The sequence below is a fragment of the Sturnira hondurensis genome, unplaced genomic scaffold, assembly GCF_014824575.4.
Source record: "Sturnira hondurensis isolate 20B ecotype Veracruz unplaced genomic scaffold, ASM1482457v3 Scaffold0021354, whole genome shotgun sequence".
NCBI lineage: Eukaryota > Metazoa > Chordata > Mammalia > Chiroptera > Phyllostomidae > Sturnira > Sturnira hondurensis.
This window is the reverse complement of record NW_028093985.1, coordinates 9,221,630-9,240,214: the sequence shown is the minus strand read 5'-3', so window position 1 is coordinate 9,240,214 and position 18,585 is coordinate 9,221,630. Positions and strand designations below refer to the sequence as shown.

Here is an 18,585-nt window from a genome sequence, read left to right as displayed (position 1 = left end):
GTTCAGGAGGCGGTGCCCTGACAGGTCCTACTGGAATGCCGGAAGGGGCGAGACGGGAAGGCGGGGCGAGCACGCCTTTTCCGCCCTGGGCCCGGAAGGGTGATGTGGCTGGGGCTTCGCCGGCCTCACTATGGTAAGAATCGGAGTCGTGGGGTCGTGGTTGAGCCTTCGGAAGGGCCTGTGGTCCCGAACTAGGGCTGGAGGGTTGGGTGGTGGTTCCGGGTTCGCGGGCCAGGAGGGATCCTTGTCACTAGCTTGATTTTCCCGTAGTTCGGAGGGTGTACAGGCCCGGGAGCCATGTGGCCCCTGCACGCCCAACCTCTGAGAACCAAGGCCGACCACCCAGGGAAGACTCCCGGATGTCCCAGCCCGTCCCGTTCCCATTCCGCAGAGGCCACTATCTTGACTTGTTAAGAAGAAATTACCGGTCAATTACATAGACTCTTAGTAGGCCTTGATCCTTTGAATCGTTACAGCTTCCGGAGTTTTCGCTGCTTATTTTGAGTTACGTTTCCCTACGCGCCAGATCCAGGTTTTTATTTCATAGTTGTCAAATAAAGTCCAAACTTCACACCTTGATTTTTACCTGTTGAATCAGGGGCCTTTAGGCCTCCCCCACTCGATTCTCTCAGCCTTAAAGATGCTATTTTACAAGTTACAGGTTCAGTGACTGGAAATTTCTGAAGAGATGGGTTTTTTTTCTACGAGTTTAATATAGTTTGAGTGGTGTCTGGCCTCAGGTCTCCCTCTCCTCACCACACGTTATTAAGGTTGTATGTGTTATGTTATGTTATTGCAGATTCCTTTGATAGTTTTGCTCTCTTAGAAAAGTTTGAAATATATATATGCATTTCCAGGCTGAAGAAAGGAGGTAATGGCTTCCAGCATGGCCAGAGGATAGATGCAGTATCAGTAGTAATAAACCAGTGTGCCAACCTCTGCCAAAAGGCATTTTACTTTTGTTAATGGTAAAATGCCAAAAGCCTCTACTCTAGGCCCTCATGATGAATTTTTGAAGTCCACCTGTCAGATGTTGCAGTTAGGAGCAGACTTGGAGGGGAAAGATGCCTGCCTTTTACTAGAGAATAGAAAGCAACCACGATGCACAAAATGCTATTCTATGTGATAGTTGCCAAGCTTGTGTTCCCAGAAGTTCTGCAGAATTCCGTACAGCACAGAACCCTTAGACATTTCATCGAAAACTCATTTATTGTTGCTTGCTTTATGCTAGTTACTTTGTTTATGTTTGGATAAGGCTTAAGTCACAGTTTCTCTTCCCTGGAGTTTACCACTTAAAGAGGAAATAGCAGTTTATGGCATGTTATATTCCCTTCTTGATCAAGGATATCCTCTTTCCCCACCTCCCATATGATGGGCAGGGTGCACTTGCTTTGAAGGAGGGTCATTAGTGAGCTGTCATTTAACTTAGAAAATTTGGTTCCTTCAACTTAAAAAGAGTAAGGAGTCTGTTACTTTTAATTCTTTCATGTCTTCCACGAAGCTAAAATTGAATTATTTTACCTGTTGTTCAAGTCAAAGATACGTTATTCTCATCATCTTACTGTCTGGTGTCTAGTTAAAATCAAGGTGGATACTGTATTTAAAATCAATAGTATTTAAACTGTCTTGGCCACACTTTTTCAAAAGTAACAGTTGTAGCTCATTTATTAGCCCTTGAGTGGCTGTGTTTGAAAAATCCGTTTATAAGCATTGTCTTATTTCAAGCCCACTTTGAGTAGATGGCGAAAGTCAGGAACAAGGAGACGGATGTGCTTAGGGTTGCACAACCTAGTAGGGAGTTCAGCCAGGACCCGACTTTTTCAATGTCCAGATGCTAGAAATCTTCATGTTGTTGTTAACAGAAACATCATAATAGAGGCTGAGATGTTTTATTGATTTGTCACTGTCAAATACAATGTGTCAGTCAGACAAGGTTGGACAACAGGAACAACTGTTAGGTGATTGATTTTTCATTGCTGCTGTGTTCCTATGAGCTTCAGATGTCAGCATTGAGTTTGCCCATAAATTTGGTGTATTTCTGAAGTTACCAAGTGGTAATGACTTAAATCTGAATTACCATACTGTAATGAATTCATTTTCTAAATATGTTTCAAGGCCATAACATGTGTATCAGCAGACTGTTTATAAGAGTATAAACAGTCTGATAATTATACTACTTAATTAATATTTTCAAGAACTTTATAATACCTTGTTCTTCCTAACTTTTTACATCATTGAGATTCATCTCAAGTTTCATCTCTTCCCATAGTTTTCATAATTTGTGTTTTTATGCCCCTCCCCCCAAAACTTAGTTTTTTTCTACTTTTAGGTATCCATCTGGGCATCCATAGTTCTTGGCCCCCACTAGCAAAGCACTTACCAAAAGAAAAACAGCAGCAAGGTGTTGCCTGTATTTCTCCCCTCTCTAGTCAGAGCTTTTAAAGTGTAGACTAGTTCTTTTAATCTCTACATCATCGTTTGAGTTCGAGTTAGTACTCGAATGAATGAGTCAAAACACAAAGTCATGTAAGGCAGCTCAGAGTCTTTAAGAACTTCACAGTCCGATGAGAAAGATTATTAAATAAGTAAAGTCCGTGTGTTATCTGCTAACATGTAGAAAGACCATGGGCTTTAGACTGAGCCGTATAGAGTCAAAGTCATTCCCAGTTCCCATCCTTTACTTGGTTAACTTGAAGAAGTTTATCTTCACTTCTTCCTCTGTGAGTATATTAGGTAATTTACAGATATTATTAAGATACAGGGTGTATACAGATACAAACCCTGCAGGGTAGGTGCTATTGCCCACATTTTATAATTAAACAGTATGAAATAAGGGGTGGGAAATGTTCACCATCTAGTAGCAGATAAAATATGAGCATGTAAATGCTAATGAAACACAAGAAAGTAATTCTGTCTGGGAACTGCTTCAGAGATATCCCCAAGGAGGTAACACTGACCCATATGTTCAAAAGTGATTACAGATTATTAAAGGAATCAATAGCTAGAACTGGACAGTGTTCTCTATTCTTTAGATATAGATAAAGTAAATGGCAGTTATGGAGCCAAATAGCCTGAAGTTCAATCGGTGCTTGGAGACTGGCGGGAATGAAGTAGCAAAATTATGAGAGATGAGACTAGAAAGATTGGGGGCCAGATCTTAAAGGGGTTTTTGTTTGTCAAGGACTATGTTTTGATGAGGTTTAATTGCTTACCTGGTAAAGACTTTGAACAGCGAAAAGAATGGTGTGCATTTTAGGAAACCAACTAGTAACAATATAGAGAGGGTATATTTAAATAGAGGAAGATTAAAATTTGGGAAACCAGTTTAGAAACAAGTGCAGCTAGCAGAAGATGGAATGCCTCAACTGTTAACAACTAGTTAGGTTAAAAGAAAGGATACATAAAATCGATTTGAAGGTGCTTAGTGGGGGTTGATGAAGGACAACTCCATTTTGGATGATGATTGGATTAGAAGGAAATAACAATTAAACACTTACACTGCCAGGCATTTTACATGTGGTGTTTTATTAAAGACTTACATTATTGGGCATATTGTACTTAATAATAAAGTGCAGACAGGTTAAGTGTCTTGTCCAAGATCACACTGCTTATAAATAGTGATGCTCAGATTTAAACTTAACACCTCTGTCACCAAATCTTTTATTATACAATAATGCCGTTAATTCCAGAATGGGTGACGGAGAGGTTGTCATGCCTTAGTGGTTAAGGGGTAAGGGGACTTACATAAAATAATAATTCTCATGCTACTGTTATTTTTGCACCATTAACACAAAAGGCATCTAAGTAAAAAGGCAAATATCTTCTTAGTATTAAAAAATAGTTTGACTTCATAAACCTCTGGCAGGTTTCCATGAACTACACTATTGAAATAATTGCATTAGGCTAATTGGTATCTGATATGGATGCTGGTCCTCTAGTGTAGTGGCTTCTAGCCTTGCCTGTGAGGAGAGACTTCCAGGGAACTTTGAGAAATTGTAGATGCCCAACTAATTTAAGTCCAAATTTCTGAGCATTGGTTGTTTTTAAAAGCTCCAAATGATTCTAATGCGTGGCCAGGGTTCTTACCACATTTGACTCAATGTATTTGGGAGCATTTCTGTGTTATCAGTCTGTCAGTTCTGACCAAGTAGCTAGAGTAAATTTTTTTCCAACAGGATTTGCACTTTGTCCTTCAGATATTTTCTCATGTCAGAATAATTTATCAAGGACACGCGTGAGGCATTCATTTCTTTATTGCAGGTTTATGTACTCTTTCCCTTACACCTTTGACATCCTTGTTGCTTCTATTTCATTCTGAGTTGTCCATAAAATAACTATGTTTAAACTCTTTGTTTAAAACTAAGCAGCACAAACACAGCAAATGCATTGTAGGTAGGTACCATGAGAATGAGATGAAAATAAATGCAAATGACCACCAATGTGGCCAGTGGAGAACAGAGTTCAGGTGCTTCTACTCTGGACTGGAGCTTTACTCGGAGCTGTCACAGTTATGTAAATAGAAAATATAAGTAGAGAAAAGTCTCTACACTTTTGAAACACGATCGGTGAAATCAAATGGCAATTTAGTCTAGCCCCACCCCTCATTTTATAAGTGAAATTACAGTGGTGCATAGAGATGCTGGTTTTCCCAAGGTCCAATTTATGCACATATTTCATTAAATAGTCCATATGACTATAACCATTGATTCTAAGAGAAGCTGATGTGTTCTTAACATTGAAGCATTAAGCAGTTCTGGGTAAAATAACTTGTATATTTGATACAATATCAGTATTAGCTTACAGTAAGCAGCAAAGGTTGAACTTATGTGCTAATAACACCAAAGGAAAATGTTCAATATTTCTGTGTATTAGTGAAAATTTTTTCAATCACCTGTAGTCACTTATTTTGGGCAAACGAGGTATTTGTGTGTGTGTGTTTGTACATTCATATACAGGTTTACATTTTAAGAGATAGTAGTGGTACATGTGAATTTACAGTTACAAACTAGTTGAAAAATGCTGACCTGACCTAGATTTGTAAGTGGTAAAGTGCTGACCCACTTTTCCGGTGCTGTATGTAGTTTTTTATCACAACTAGGTCAGAAATGTCATTTCTAGGTTTCCTTAAATCCCTCCAGAGGGATAAAAGTTTTTAGTTTTGTGTAAAAGCAGTAGTCATTAAAACAAGTAAAATTGCTGCTCTTGGGGGTTTCAAAAATTAAAAATTTTGGTATTCAGTTTTTGTTTAAAGTGAATTTCCATTAAACTGAAAATTAAATATGTCAATAATAATTTATTTCCCACATAGGAGTTAGTCAATATGTAATGGTCCCAGACAGTGTTGTGCATAAAGAAGACCTTTAATTGGTTAACAATTTATTTTAGTAATCTTAAAAATAAATAAGTTAGATGTAACTTAAGCAATCCTGGACTAATGAAAACACAATAGGCTTAAAGTCTTACAGTTAGCAAGCAGTCATTGAGCACTCTCTGGCAAAGCATTTTTTAGTGTATTAATATGTGTATTTTTGTTGTTTTTCTCATTGTTTCTTTGTCTGGATTTCTATACTGTTTGGATTTTGTGTGATAGTCATAGGGATTAATAAGAAAACCTTAATAAAATGAAGGAGACAGTTAGAGCACAGTTTGATGAGTGCTGCAATCGGGAGCTCTGTGTGTAACACCTGTACAAAGTTCCTGACTCTGCTTAGCGTAGAGAGTGGGAAAAGGAGAGACTTCACAGAGAAGGTCACTCTTGAGTTGGGAGATCAGAAGTTTGAGTCAGTTCACCAAGCAGGCAAAACCAGATGGAAATGTGCAAAAATACAGAAGACCTTGAAAAGGACTTCATGATTTAAAAGATCTGGAAAAAATTAAAAACAGTAAATGAATTTCACTTTTCTTATCACCTTTTTGTATCATCTTTCCTTCTACTTTGTGATGGAATATGCTTCCCTTTTTCTTAGCTTCTTCCCTTTCCTTTAATAACACTTTCTTATTTAAAATCCCAATTATTTTTCTACAAAACAGGAACATCTGTTTCCTTTAACCCTGAGACTAAAGTTTTATATCAGCGACCCACAGATGCTAAGCATTAGGAGGAATGTGCAGGTAGGCTAAGCTGTGGTAGACTAATGTTTGAAACACTCTGTGCACCAGTCTGAGTACATCTAAAAGACTTTACCACCTAAGGTTATTTGTTTAGATTTTAGGGTCTATAAACCCCAAGAACAAAGTTATCTGTATTGTATATTGCCTGCTTGTAAATGATTTTCATTTGTAAATGGATTCACATACAAATATGTATAACACACCCTACTTCTTTAATAATAAGCATGTTTTTAAGTGCCTATTAAAATTTTTATTATGAAAAATTTAAACATACATAGGTAGAAAGAAAAATACAATGAAGCCTCATACACTCAGCATTTCATCAACCACACACACACTGGATTACTTAGAAACCAGTCCCAGACACCATATCATTTTAAGCATGTTTCTTTAACAGGACATTCAGGGAAGGAAAAAACTAAATATTGCAAAATTGTGAATTTAGATACTCCATTAGGAAGACGATAAACCTACTTGGCAAATTTATTTTCCAACCACTTTACTACGTAAATCCTTTGCTTTGTGCAGTAAATCTGAACATCATTCTCTGCAACTTCCTGAGTCTGTGGGAATGTTTCCATGCCTTTGCCCCTTCCAGAGCCTGCTCTCTATTCTTTGGCTATCTGTCTATTTGTAATGTCTCTTTCAAGGATTGATTCAGTTCCTGCTTTCTGCTTGAAGCTTTTCCTAGCTTTTCTTTGTGAAAACAGCAATTTATTTATTTATTGGGGAGGGGGTGAGCATGGCTCTGTGGTCACATATGTTAGTTTCTATTTAGTTTTTTAAACATATGTCTTAACATGATTATAACTGCTATATGCCTCAGTTATCTCACATATAAAGGTTATTGAAATCATCACATATGAGGATAAATAAGATAATCCAGAACAAGGACTCAGTGAATATCAGTTGTTGTCATTAGCTTTTGTAGAGTCCTGGATGCAAGGGACCATGCTATGTACTTGTTTAATTCCATGTCTAGCCTCATATCCCAGAGTAGATACTAAATATACATTTAATTATGTTGGCTGCAAGGAAATCTGTGCTTTGTATTTCATGAGCTTATTACCAAATACTGTATCCATCAACATATTCATATACATGTTCAAAATAGGATCGTTGAAAGGTCTTGTGAAATACTGTGTTTCCTATCTAGAATTGATTATGTGTTCATTCATTTCTTTCAAGTTATACAATATATCACTTGCCTTCACATATGCAAAATTAAAATCCAATTAAAAACCAAGGCATATTAAACTTTATACTTGTTTATCAATGAAGAAATTATTTCCATAGAAAAACAAAATAATGTAAAAGATTTTTGCTTATATTTTTCAGACCACAAAACTAACACTTGGAAAATTTGAGAAATTCAAAAAAGTTGAGAATTAGGTTAAAACCTTCCACAGAAAAATCACTGGATTCCCCCCTCTTCTTTCCCTAAGGCTTGCACAGCTAAAGATATTATTGTGAAGAAAAAAAAAGCACGCTATTTTTCCTACCACTTAGCATTTTTTGTCCTTGGTATATTGGTAAATAACATACAACTTTTAAAAATGTTTTCAATAGTTTGTAAATATCCTACAAATGTCTGTATTAAAGGTTTTAAAAATATTACTACAATAGTTGAAAAGGCCTAGTTTTTTAAATTTATTTTTTCACATGAACTTCAAAATCAGTTGTGTATTTCAGAATAACTTGTTGATATTGCGTTCACTTTAAATTTGCAGATTAGCTTTCTGATGTTGCCTTCGAATGTAAGAACCCAGTATACCACTTCTGCTGTCTTCTGCAGTATGTTTTAAGGTTTTTGTCAGTTTTGTTCTTTGATCTTAGTCAAAGCTGTTGCACATCATGTTAAGCTTATTCCTAGATAGTTTGTTATTATAAATGAAGTCTTTTTATTTCCATTATGTCTTAACTGGTTGATAATATAATCATGAAGACTGTTGATTTAGATATTTTAATTATACACCCAGCCACCTTACTTAATTCCCTTATGGTCTGTAATTATTTTTCACTAGATTCTTTTGGATTTATTATATATACAGTCGTACTTCTGTACTTTTTATTTATTCAACCATTCCTTATTGAGTTCCTACTATGTGTCAAGTACATAGGTGCTAAAGATTGATCAGATAATGTCCACTCTTCAGAGAGGAGTATTAGAATAACGTATAACAGTTTGCTATGGGTACAGAAAGAAGAGTTCTATATGAAATACGAGAGGGGAAGCAAACGAGTTCATGGAGACTTTTGGAAAAGATAGTGCTTGAGCTGAATTTTGAATAAAGTAAATCCACCTTCATTTTACTTGGACTGGAATTTGTGTTTTCCTTTGATTCCTTTGTTTAATTTATTGAGTCACTTCTAAAGAATCAGCAATAAATGAGCAAGTGCTTTTCTTTCACCAAAACCAAATAACCCATTATGAGTCAGTGCATGGAAAATGATTGCTAAAATTTAAAACATTCTTGTCCTAAAAGAATTGCAGAATTGAAAGACACTTTAGTCAGCATGTAACCTATCTTCCTGCTTTCCACCCAGTTTTAAAGATGTGAAACAAAGACTTAGAGAGGGGCTAATGGGTCATGGTCAGCTATCGGCAGAGTTTAAAGACTGTGCCCTACTTGTAGTCTGGGTCTCTAGAACATTTATTTTAATTACATACTGATTCAGCTTTGGTGAGCTATTTTGGATTCATGGCATTTTTTATTGTGTTTTTAAAATTGTTGAACTTAGAATTTTTGTTACATTTTCTTCGTTCCGTAGCCCAAAGAATGAAAGAAAGCACACTCTCAGAATCCCTCATTACTGTATTTTGGTTTTAAGTATTCTCAGACATGGCATTCTGTTTGCCTTTTTGAAGAAAAAGCTATGATTCTTTATATGGACTTGTCTGGCATGATTTACCAATACAGTTTTTCTTTTGATACTAATTTTTCTTTTTTTTTTCTTTTTAGTCTGCCATTTTCAATTTTCAGAGTCTGTTGACTGTAATCTTGCTGCTTATATGTACCTGTGCTTACATCCGATCCTTGGCACCCAGCCTCCTGGACAGAAATAAAACTGGGTATGTTACTCATGATGTCTGATCACCCAGATTAATTCTCACAGCCATTGAATGTAAATTACTATAAACGTTATTAAACAATTTCATTTCTGTACAGAACTTAGTTTATAATAACTTTTTATATTTCCTTCCTCCTTTTAAAAAATCCAAAAACTGTATATTTGCAGATTCCTACTAAATATAAAGCTAAATATCATAAGTGACCTGAAATTTACTATACTGAAGAAAATTTATATTTAAAAAAATGAACAGATATTTTTTCTGGGAATAAGAAAATAGAATAATTAGTAAAGTTAGTTTTCACATTTTGAAAGCATTAACAGTTTGTAAGCCCTGTGTCCATAAAAATAAATACAGACATTACCTCTTTAACCAAGACTGCTATAATCACATGAACTCCCTGTCTGTATCATAAATTAAAAATTCCTGAAGAACTTTATTTAGTTTACTTAAACAGTAGTAAAAATTAAGTCTTGGGCATGTCACATTTCTTTTAATTATTAAGTTCATACCCCCCCAAAAAAAATTTAAGCTTAATGTCATAACACACAGAAGTAAATTTTAAAATGCCACGTTCATAATACAGAAATACATGTTGAATTTAAGCAAAAAGAAGAATATATTTAAAAGAAGAGCTTATGTGGTAAATATGTTTTCTTGGCCTTACATATCTATTAATTTCTGTGAATAATTGTATTAATCCTTTCTTGATAAGAGCCTGCACCTCACTTAATGATTTTAAGGAATAAAAGGATGAAATAATAGAATACTGCACATAGGAATAATTATCTCCAGCACCTTTTTTGTTTTTAATGGGAAGAAAAAGGCCAAGTTAGGATCCTGCAAGGCCAAATACTTCCACTAATAAAACCCCCTGCAAGAGACCACATGGTAGATACTCAACTGTGAGAATAATAATTTCTCCTTCTTTCCTTCAATTTTATTCTGTCTTTGGACTCATAATTAACATTTACTGAAACATCCCATTATCTAAACCTTTTTTTTTTTTACTCTTCATTTTTATTTCCTAGCACTGTTTGAATATCTGTAAAGGAATAAATAGAACTCTAACCAGTTTTGAAAATTGAAAACCGGTTATCCTGTTCTAGTAAACTGATAATCTATTTCTGTTAGTCTCCTGTTCTAGGAAACTGATAATCTATTTCTGTTAGTCTGAAGAACTTTATTTCATTTGAAATTGAAAACAGATGCTATTTGTCCATAAGTTTTTATGACAATGCCCCACACCCTTTATAGACATTGTCTTCTCATACCACCGTTTTTGTTTGTTTTTTTTTCAACGCCTATTGCACTTAATCTTTAGCAATCAAAACTTTGTCTGTTTGTTGAAATTACATAATTGTATTTGTTTGTCACTTGTGTGTGGAGTCTTTTTATCCAAACAGTTTTATTTTCTCCTTTCTTTTCTCTGTGACCCCAAAGTATTAACTTATAGTTAAAAGTGTATGGTAGAAACCAGAAAACATTCTTATTGATCAATTGCTTAGAATTCCAATATAATATATAATGTCCATTTAATAAGATGCTTTTAAGTGTTTATTTCATTAAAGAATAATCACATAGTAGTACCATAGAATATTTATACTTTATTGATGCTGTTATGAAGAAAGTCGATCGCATGTGGAAATGTCTGCTCCTCATTCCTTTGGGAGCAGGGACACATCCATAACATGCTACATTAAAAAAAGGAGTTCTCAGGGCTACCAACCTTACAGAAGAGGTTGAGTAGTAGTATATTTCTCCTACATAAAACTAGAGAAAAGCCCAAAGAAATAGCGTGCCTACTTTTACACTTTAAAGCATATGCTGGTACAGTCAAGGGTTTGAAAGTGGCCATGGTGGGAATTTTCTTTTATTTAAATAGCTTTTAATATGCTAACTTTGTTGTTCCAACTTTTTGGTGATACTTAATAGATTATTAGGACTGAAAAGACCTTGAACGTGGTCATATGGCAGGACAGTCTGAGCTTCGCTCCAGGCGTCCTGCCTCTGAGTCCCGCAACCAGAGAAGCTTTAAATCATTAGTGCTTATTATAATTAGTAGACTTTCAGAATCATGAAATCATGGCATTGCAAATCACTAACCAGTTGTCCTCCATTTTTTGATGAGATGTCTGCTGATTTTAAGTGGTACCTGTAGCTATTGTCACACGTACCTTTAACCTTGTGTGTGTGGCTAAACACAGCACATGGTAGTCACTATTCTAAAGACAGTAACTCATTAATCCTTAAACAACCCTGCTGAGTGCTGAATGCCATTAAAGAGATAAAAAAAGTTTCTCACATTTATGCAACCAATTAAATAGGATTGAATTTTAGGCACAGTCTGGCAATTGTATATATAATCTCTCACTTTCTAGGTTTTTCTTGTAGCTGGAAGCAGTTCGTTAAATGTTTATGGATAGAACAACACTTTCAGAAAAAAATTACTTCTAAGAGTATACATATATGGTTAGTCCTTCTGTTGTCAGAGTAAAATTGTTTCACCTGTCAGAATGTCCATATTTCAAGAATACCTTGTGTTTTTACCCATTTCATTTCATCTGAAGTAAGGGACTTTTGTTTTAAGGTCAGGAAGTTATACTTCAGAGGAGGAACCTATATAGAACTTAATTTACCAGTTTTTCTTTCTGTCGTAATCACAGTAATATAATGATTCATTAGCCAGCTATCTCTTTAAGCAAAAAGAATGTAATATAAATTTCCCTGGAATTAAATATTATGATTTTGTTATGCCAATCCTAACTTGCTACAATTAGTAACGTTAATTTATCTTGATTTGTAATCATGCATAGACTTCATTTATTATTTTATTCTTCTGTCTAACCAACAAAATAGTTATCTACAATGGTGTTATTTTTTTCTGATACCTGTATTCATTGAATGACTCACTTTTTTTAATGCCAATACTTTTTTATGTCAAATAAATGATATAGGCACATAATATATATTTAATTCATAATATATTCAGCTGAAATATATTTAAATGGGCATCTTCATCTTAGTTCTTTTTATTTCTAGAATGTGTTTTAAATGCCATATTTAATTACCTCATATACATCGTTCCTATACCAGGGTTTTCTTCTTATATTGAAAACATAGACACATATTTTTGTATTCTTCCTTATTGAATAACATAGTTATATAGATGCTATCACTGGGTTTTATAGTTGTAGGTTATTTAAATACAGAGTTACATTTTTTGAAGTCAGTTAGTTCTCGTACAGGTGTTTGCCACTTGCTCTAATTTACCTTAGGTTTAATCTGTGACACCTCGTACATTCCAGTTAATAATAGTTTACATGTGATGATAGTTGATAAGTTATCCTACATATGTGACTCAACATTGGGCAAATTTCAGTTTTGAAGCAAAGTATCGAAAGTTTAAAATGCTAGTATAATGAATTATCTCAATGATACTGAATGATTTACCTTTTCCAGCAATCAATAGCTACTTTTTTCTTTTTTATTTTATGCAGATTGTTGGGTATATTTTGGAAATGTGCCAGAATTGGTAAGTGTTTCTGTATAAGCTTCATCATTTCCTCAGCTGTAAATTCTTGGCCAATTTGCTTATGTCGTTTTCAAATCAAATGTCAGTTTTTAAAGTGCACGCTTCTGATTTTCTTGAATTTTCAAAAGTTCATCAAGTTCTACCAAATTCTTTTCCTTATGCTATTTAAAGCTAGAGTTGGTGGATATGTCATGACACTTACTAACAGGGAGGTGGAAAATATGAAAAAAGTCTCTGGAAATCCAGATATCAAATACCATGCATTCCTGGTTTTCAGAAGATTGCAGACAAGTGTGTATAGTTTTATGCTCATACGCTTATAGTAGAAAGAATGTTTTTCTGTTTAGTGTCTACCATTTTGATAACCGAGGATGAATTTCCCATTAATGAAAGACATACTAAGCAATTGTCTAAACATAATCATTTTGTTGCTTTATGCTAAGTTGTAGAATGTTATTTATTGCTTTTAGAAAATACTAACTTTTGTCTTTAAATCTGTATGGTCATAGCTAAGCTTTATTCTGATTGATTAAAGTTAACATAAGAGCAGTTATCTTTTAACTTTTCACAATAAGGTTAGTAGTATCTTCAGTGTATTTATGTTTAGATAATAATATACTCTTGTCCCATTTCCATATTTATATACATACACGTATACATATAGATATATGTAACATTTAGCACAGTGCCCAGCAGCACATAGTAAACTCTCAAAAATTGGCAGTGAATGAATTAAAATGTATTGCTGTAATTCACCAATATTCTTGAAAATAGATTACCTATCCTTTTTAACATGCCTTGTTCCAACACTACATCAGGGCATTTGTACTATTTCTTGTCTTCTTTGGAATAGTTTACCTGACCCCCTCAAAAAAATGATTTTTATACTCTTCTAACACTGGATTTATACAGAACTATGTTTTTAATAAGGTGTCAGGCTTTCATGATGAAGAAAATAATCTAGTTAATGGATCTGACAACTGCCTGAATTTCCTAATTTCTTTAAATGGGGTGGAGAATTTAAGAATCATCTCCTTTAGATAAGCTGTGTTCCCATTACAGTATTATGTTTTATTTTGGTTGCCACTTCTCAGAGATGTGGAAAATTTAGAAGTTGCTCCATAACAGGAAACAAAATTAATTAAAGATTAAAAAATACAAACTAAACTAATATTTAGTTTTTTTCTTTAAAAAAACCTTAGAATTTGTATTTCTAAAGCTAATTATAGGGATAACCTAGTCTCAGCTAAGAATTACAGGAGTTTCAAATTTTTTAAAGCATCTTCTATGATTCATGTTGTTAACATTGAAATAATTCTGAGAGAGCAGCTTTTCTTTCCTTGAGCTTTTAACCACAGGCATGACCTACTCACGGTGGAAGTTATACATATAACACTAAATTATCTGGAAGCTCTTTTAAAGTCCGTTATGATGAGACTGTATGATTCCTTGGCTTTTTAGGTTTCTTCCTCGAGAAGATAATAATATAAGCACAAAGAGCTTTACAGAAAAGTACCCCTGTCAGGACCCTCATTCTAATATATTGATTATTAAGACAAACATCTTTCAGAGAATTAAGTGTGCTTTTAACACGTTAAACTGTTTTTCCTCAGGGTTCTTTGTCAGACTTTATTGTCTCTTACAGTGATAGGCATGGAAATCTTTTTTGCAGGTGGGGTAAGAAATGTTATTGACCTTCTTTTGGTAAAGTACAGACACGGATAAGTGGTTGTCAGTCAGGCGACACTGGACCGTGTCTGGAGAAGTTTTTGACTGGCACAACTAGAGTGGCGGTGTATGTATACCAGCTGTAGGGTGTGCTGGCTTTAGGTCAGGAATGTTGCCCAACATCCTGTGACGCACGGGGCAGCCCCTTCCAACAGAATTAGCCCAAAATGTCAGTGGTGCTGAGGTTGAGAGTACCCCATCTAGATGTACAGAATTGGGTGGTGCAGACTTATCTGGCATTCAGTCATGCTCAATGGCCAATGCTTGTGGCTAATGCTGATAGCTAGCGGTAAATGTAAATATGTATAAACCAAATTATTTGCTTCAGAGCCAAGTCACTCAGAAAAAGAAATAATGTCAAAAACCAAAGTAGCTGGAATATCTCAAGTAAACCTCAAAGAGAACATAATGGAAGAGCAAAAGAGTGAAAGAATAGAAGATCACCACATTAGAGTAATTCTAAATACTCATTGGTAAAAATATAAAAGGTGTGGAGTTAGAAGGCTGAGCCTTCATCTCAGTGTTAACATTGAGTTGCTAGTTCAGAAATAAAATATTGAGGTATTTTAAATCCATTTTATGTTATAAATATGAGAAGTACAGCTTCATTCATTAGCCAACCCAGGTGACTCTTTTGTCCACAATTATTACTTGGAAGTACAGCTAAAAACTTAAGACACCTTGTTTATAGCTTCCTTAATGCTTTCCTGTAGTCTCATCTATTTTTATGTCGAATTATAAACTACCTTTTCTTTTTTGCTTGCTCATTTTTATTTTTCTCTTGACTACATGAATGTCATTGGTTAAATAGTCCAGTTAACGTATTCATTGTTGCCAATTATGGAAAAGCATTAGCATTTCATTTTGGCAAAATGGCTTAGAAAATGTTGCTGCAGATATGCTGCTTTCTCAAACACATGCTCCTCTTATCTTGACACAAAATATATCCACAAAGAAAGGATGCAGTTTTAATGGGAAAAGACCCAGCCAAACCATCTTATGTTACACATCACATTACAGCAACTGTTTCACATTCGCTTACACAGAACCAGGACCAGACAAGAAGTAACATTCTTACCCAAGTTCAACCAAAGATGTTGAACTCTACCACATGGCAGCCTCTTTTATGGAAATTAAAAACAGGAGAATGAAACCCAAATGTAAATTATAGCATTCTAAGTTGGAGGATGAGGAAGAGAACTTCCTCAAAAATTGATTTTCAGCAGATGGAAAATTTAGGACAATATCAATCTCTCTTTTAGGTGTTTGGTAAGACTGGTAGACAGTGAGAATTTCTAGCCTCAATAAGAGTGACAGGCTTGCTCATCAAATCTACCTGAAATTTATGTCAGAATGAGTTGGTTCTTTTTTATGAGACTGACGCGCTGCCTACTGCGCTAAGAGGGCAAGCCAGAGTTGGTTCTTTTTTAAATTTTGTTGTGTAACTTGAGTTTTTTACCACCAAGGGAATTGGCTTTGCTTAAAGATTTTTAGCTTTAAATGTTTTATTTCTAGTTGAGATAGTGGTATTGTGAAAATGCTAAGCTCTCGATTTCTAGATTTTTCCTTTAACTAGAAGCAGTCCATTAAATGTTTATGAAAAACGCTTGCAGGTGAAACACCCACTGTTTATTTTATTTGTGCGTGTGCCCCATCACTTGTGCCCTGTGAGTGCTGTCATTGAACAGACACAGTGATACCTGCTCACTAACAACACGACTATGTGAGCTCGGTCGAGGGTTTTAGTTGGCAAAGGTGGTCATATTTGTTGTTTTTCAGTGGTAGTTAACTGAACTTACTAAATGAAATAAGGAACTTAGATACTGGAAAACATAGAAAAACACAAGTCAGGGGTGCATATCCAATATTTGCTAGGCGTACAGCCACAAACCCAGGGTTATTTTTAGAAGTAGCACGTCACTCTCCATCCTTTCTTGTGTGTCCTCAAGGCAGCGGAAACACTGGTGCTTTGTGGATTGTACAACCTTGCAAGGAAGGTGGGTTTGCGTTAACGCACAGTCACGAGATCTCTGTTGGCAGGACCAATTCACACACCAACTCAGGTCGATGTCATGAGAAGGAAAGTCCCCCGAGTACAAACACTCCTTAGACAGACACGCTGCAGTGCTTGTTTTGAGTTCTGCGTTTCTGGCTCAGAGTGATCATACTATAAAATAAATTCCATCTGGGAAATTACTTTTCCTAATATGTTTTTATTAAGCATTTTATTTCATGCCCATTCTTAAAATGCAGTTTTGTTGATCACCCTCTGTTTATTGTCCTGTTTATGCTTGTTTTCCCCTTAAAAAGTATCAGGAGTTGCTACTGATGAGGAAAATAAATATGGCTAAAAATTGTATGCTGAATTTTTTTATGAGAGGAAATATCTTTTTCTACTGAAAATATTGAGCAATATTTGGCCTTAATTGAGTTTGAGCTCATTTCTCTTGGATCTGTGTCCTCCATTCTGCCTTGTCTTTTTTAATATTTGGGTTTATGCCGTTGCGCAGGAATGGCGCATTGAGGGTTTCGAAACAACTGAAAAAAGGAGGTGGTCTTAGAAATAAATTGGTATAATTCAGTGTGTTTTGTATTGTGTTTGCTTTTCTGTTGCATCTAGTTCTTCTTTTGCCCACCTCCCAAATTATGGGCCTCGTAAATAATAACTTTGTCTTGATTCTGATATAGCCTTCTCTCATTGTAAGTAATAACCAAATCATATCTATGTTAGCTACACATTTAACCAACTGGAATATCTCCCTTGCCTTCAACAGGTGAACGGAAGAGTCCTTATGTTGCAGTGTGCTGTATAGTGATGGCCTTCAGCATCCTCTTCATGCAGTAGCTTAGAAGAATGCCTGGATTTAATTCCCAATGGATTTCAACATAAAAAGGGGACTTATCTGCAGAAAATAATGGAAAGAATGGTTAACTTTATCTCTGAACATTGAATGAGATAAATTTCCAGCTGCTGTCTTACTATTGGACCAATAATCTGTGTAATTAGGGTATAACCATTTAGTACTCAAAGAGTTTATAACAGTCATTCTCAGTACTGTCACTACAATATTACATTCTGCGATTGTCATTTTGTTGTGTCCAATACCAGTTTTTAATGAGGGATCTCTAAGGCACATAGTAGAAAAAATTGCTAACTTATTCCCTTTCACTATGATTTGGAAGTGATGTATCTAAAGAATGAGATCGTGTATTGGACTAGTTTTCTTTTTAATTGGGGAAAAATTCAATTTTTGTTTATAAAGATTACATTCATGTTTAATAGTACTTGCTTTGCTATTTTGAGCCACACCATTTTGAGCATTAACCAGAGTACCTCTACTCTTAATGAACTCTGTAGGTCATTGCAGATTTTTTAACTATTTAAAACAAACCTGTGCAGTTCTAAGGAGGAAGATAAGTGAGATGGGACTTGAGTAGTACTGGGAAATGTTCATGTTTAACTTACAAAGGGTTTAGAGGAGCTGACTGGTGTGGTGATCCCTGTAGCCCCTTTGGTTGAGTGTGGATACATGTCTTACGCGTCAGTTTGACCAGCTAACTGTCGTCATTCTCTAAATAAAATTACATTCGTAAAATGAAAAGAGCAGAACAATTACAAAATGATAATCCTATGTGTTTTTTCATATTTTAATTACCCTAAAATGCAAACTGTATTTTTGTTATTTTTAAATACAGCACTTTGAGTCTAGCGTATGTTTTGTCTGTCAACTTGAACTGGAATCTCTTATGTAACTTACGATGATTGATAAAGAGTTTTTAAATCTGTTGATCTATGCAGAATGGCAAAGTGTCTTTGACCTTTGATAATAAAGGAGGACCTTCAGTAAGGCAAGAGGAACATTGGGAGTGTAACATAAATTTCACTGTAGAGCCATTTATAAGTTTATGGTTCACATTTTGTAAGATTCAGCCAAAATTAAATGAAAATTTCAAAGCTAAGGAGAATTTAAATATCTTAGCTAAAAAATGCCCTTACTATGTGAGGGCTGGCAGAAGTAACACCTGCTTGAATGTGGTTGGTAGGGTAATAATAAGGGTGTAATAATTTATAGTCTTAATTTGAACATTTAAAATGTCATATGGTGTGATAATATGTTATAGAATTACATGCCTATGA

The 18,585-nt window shown here is 35.0% G+C and overlaps 1 protein-coding gene and 1 non-coding gene across 2 annotated transcripts; both read left to right on the top strand.

Annotated features, from left to right (window-relative positions):
* The first annotated feature begins 54 nt into the window (after positions 1 to 54).
* TMEM167A (transmembrane protein 167A) lies at positions 55 to 18,300 on the top strand. Its single transcript, XM_037032057.1, has 4 exons — positions 55 to 133; positions 9,075 to 9,184; positions 12,685 to 12,719; positions 17,222 to 18,300. The coding sequence occupies exons 1-4, from the start codon at positions 131 to 133 to the stop codon at positions 17,290 to 17,292; spliced, it is 219 nt and encodes a 72-aa protein (XP_036887952.1). The 5' UTR covers positions 55 to 130; the 3' UTR covers positions 17,293 to 18,300.
* Positions 10,820 to 10,955, top strand: LOC118977561 (small nucleolar RNA U109). Its single transcript, XR_005064564.1, has one exon. It is a non-coding gene; the product is annotated as a small nucleolar RNA U109 (small nucleolar RNA).
* Positions 18,301 to 18,585: the final 285 nt, after the last annotated feature.

Excerpts from the sequence above, each read along its gene's own strand:
- TMEM167A (XM_037032057.1), top strand. Across the intron at positions 9,185-12,684 it reads CTGGACAGAAATAAAACTGG|ATTGTTGGGTATATTTTGGA; the intron begins GTATGTTACTCA and ends TATTTTATGCAG. Across the intron at positions 12,720-17,221 it reads TTGGAAATGTGCCAGAATTG|GTGAACGGAAGAGTCCTTAT; the intron begins GTAAGTGTTTCT and ends TGCCTTCAACAG.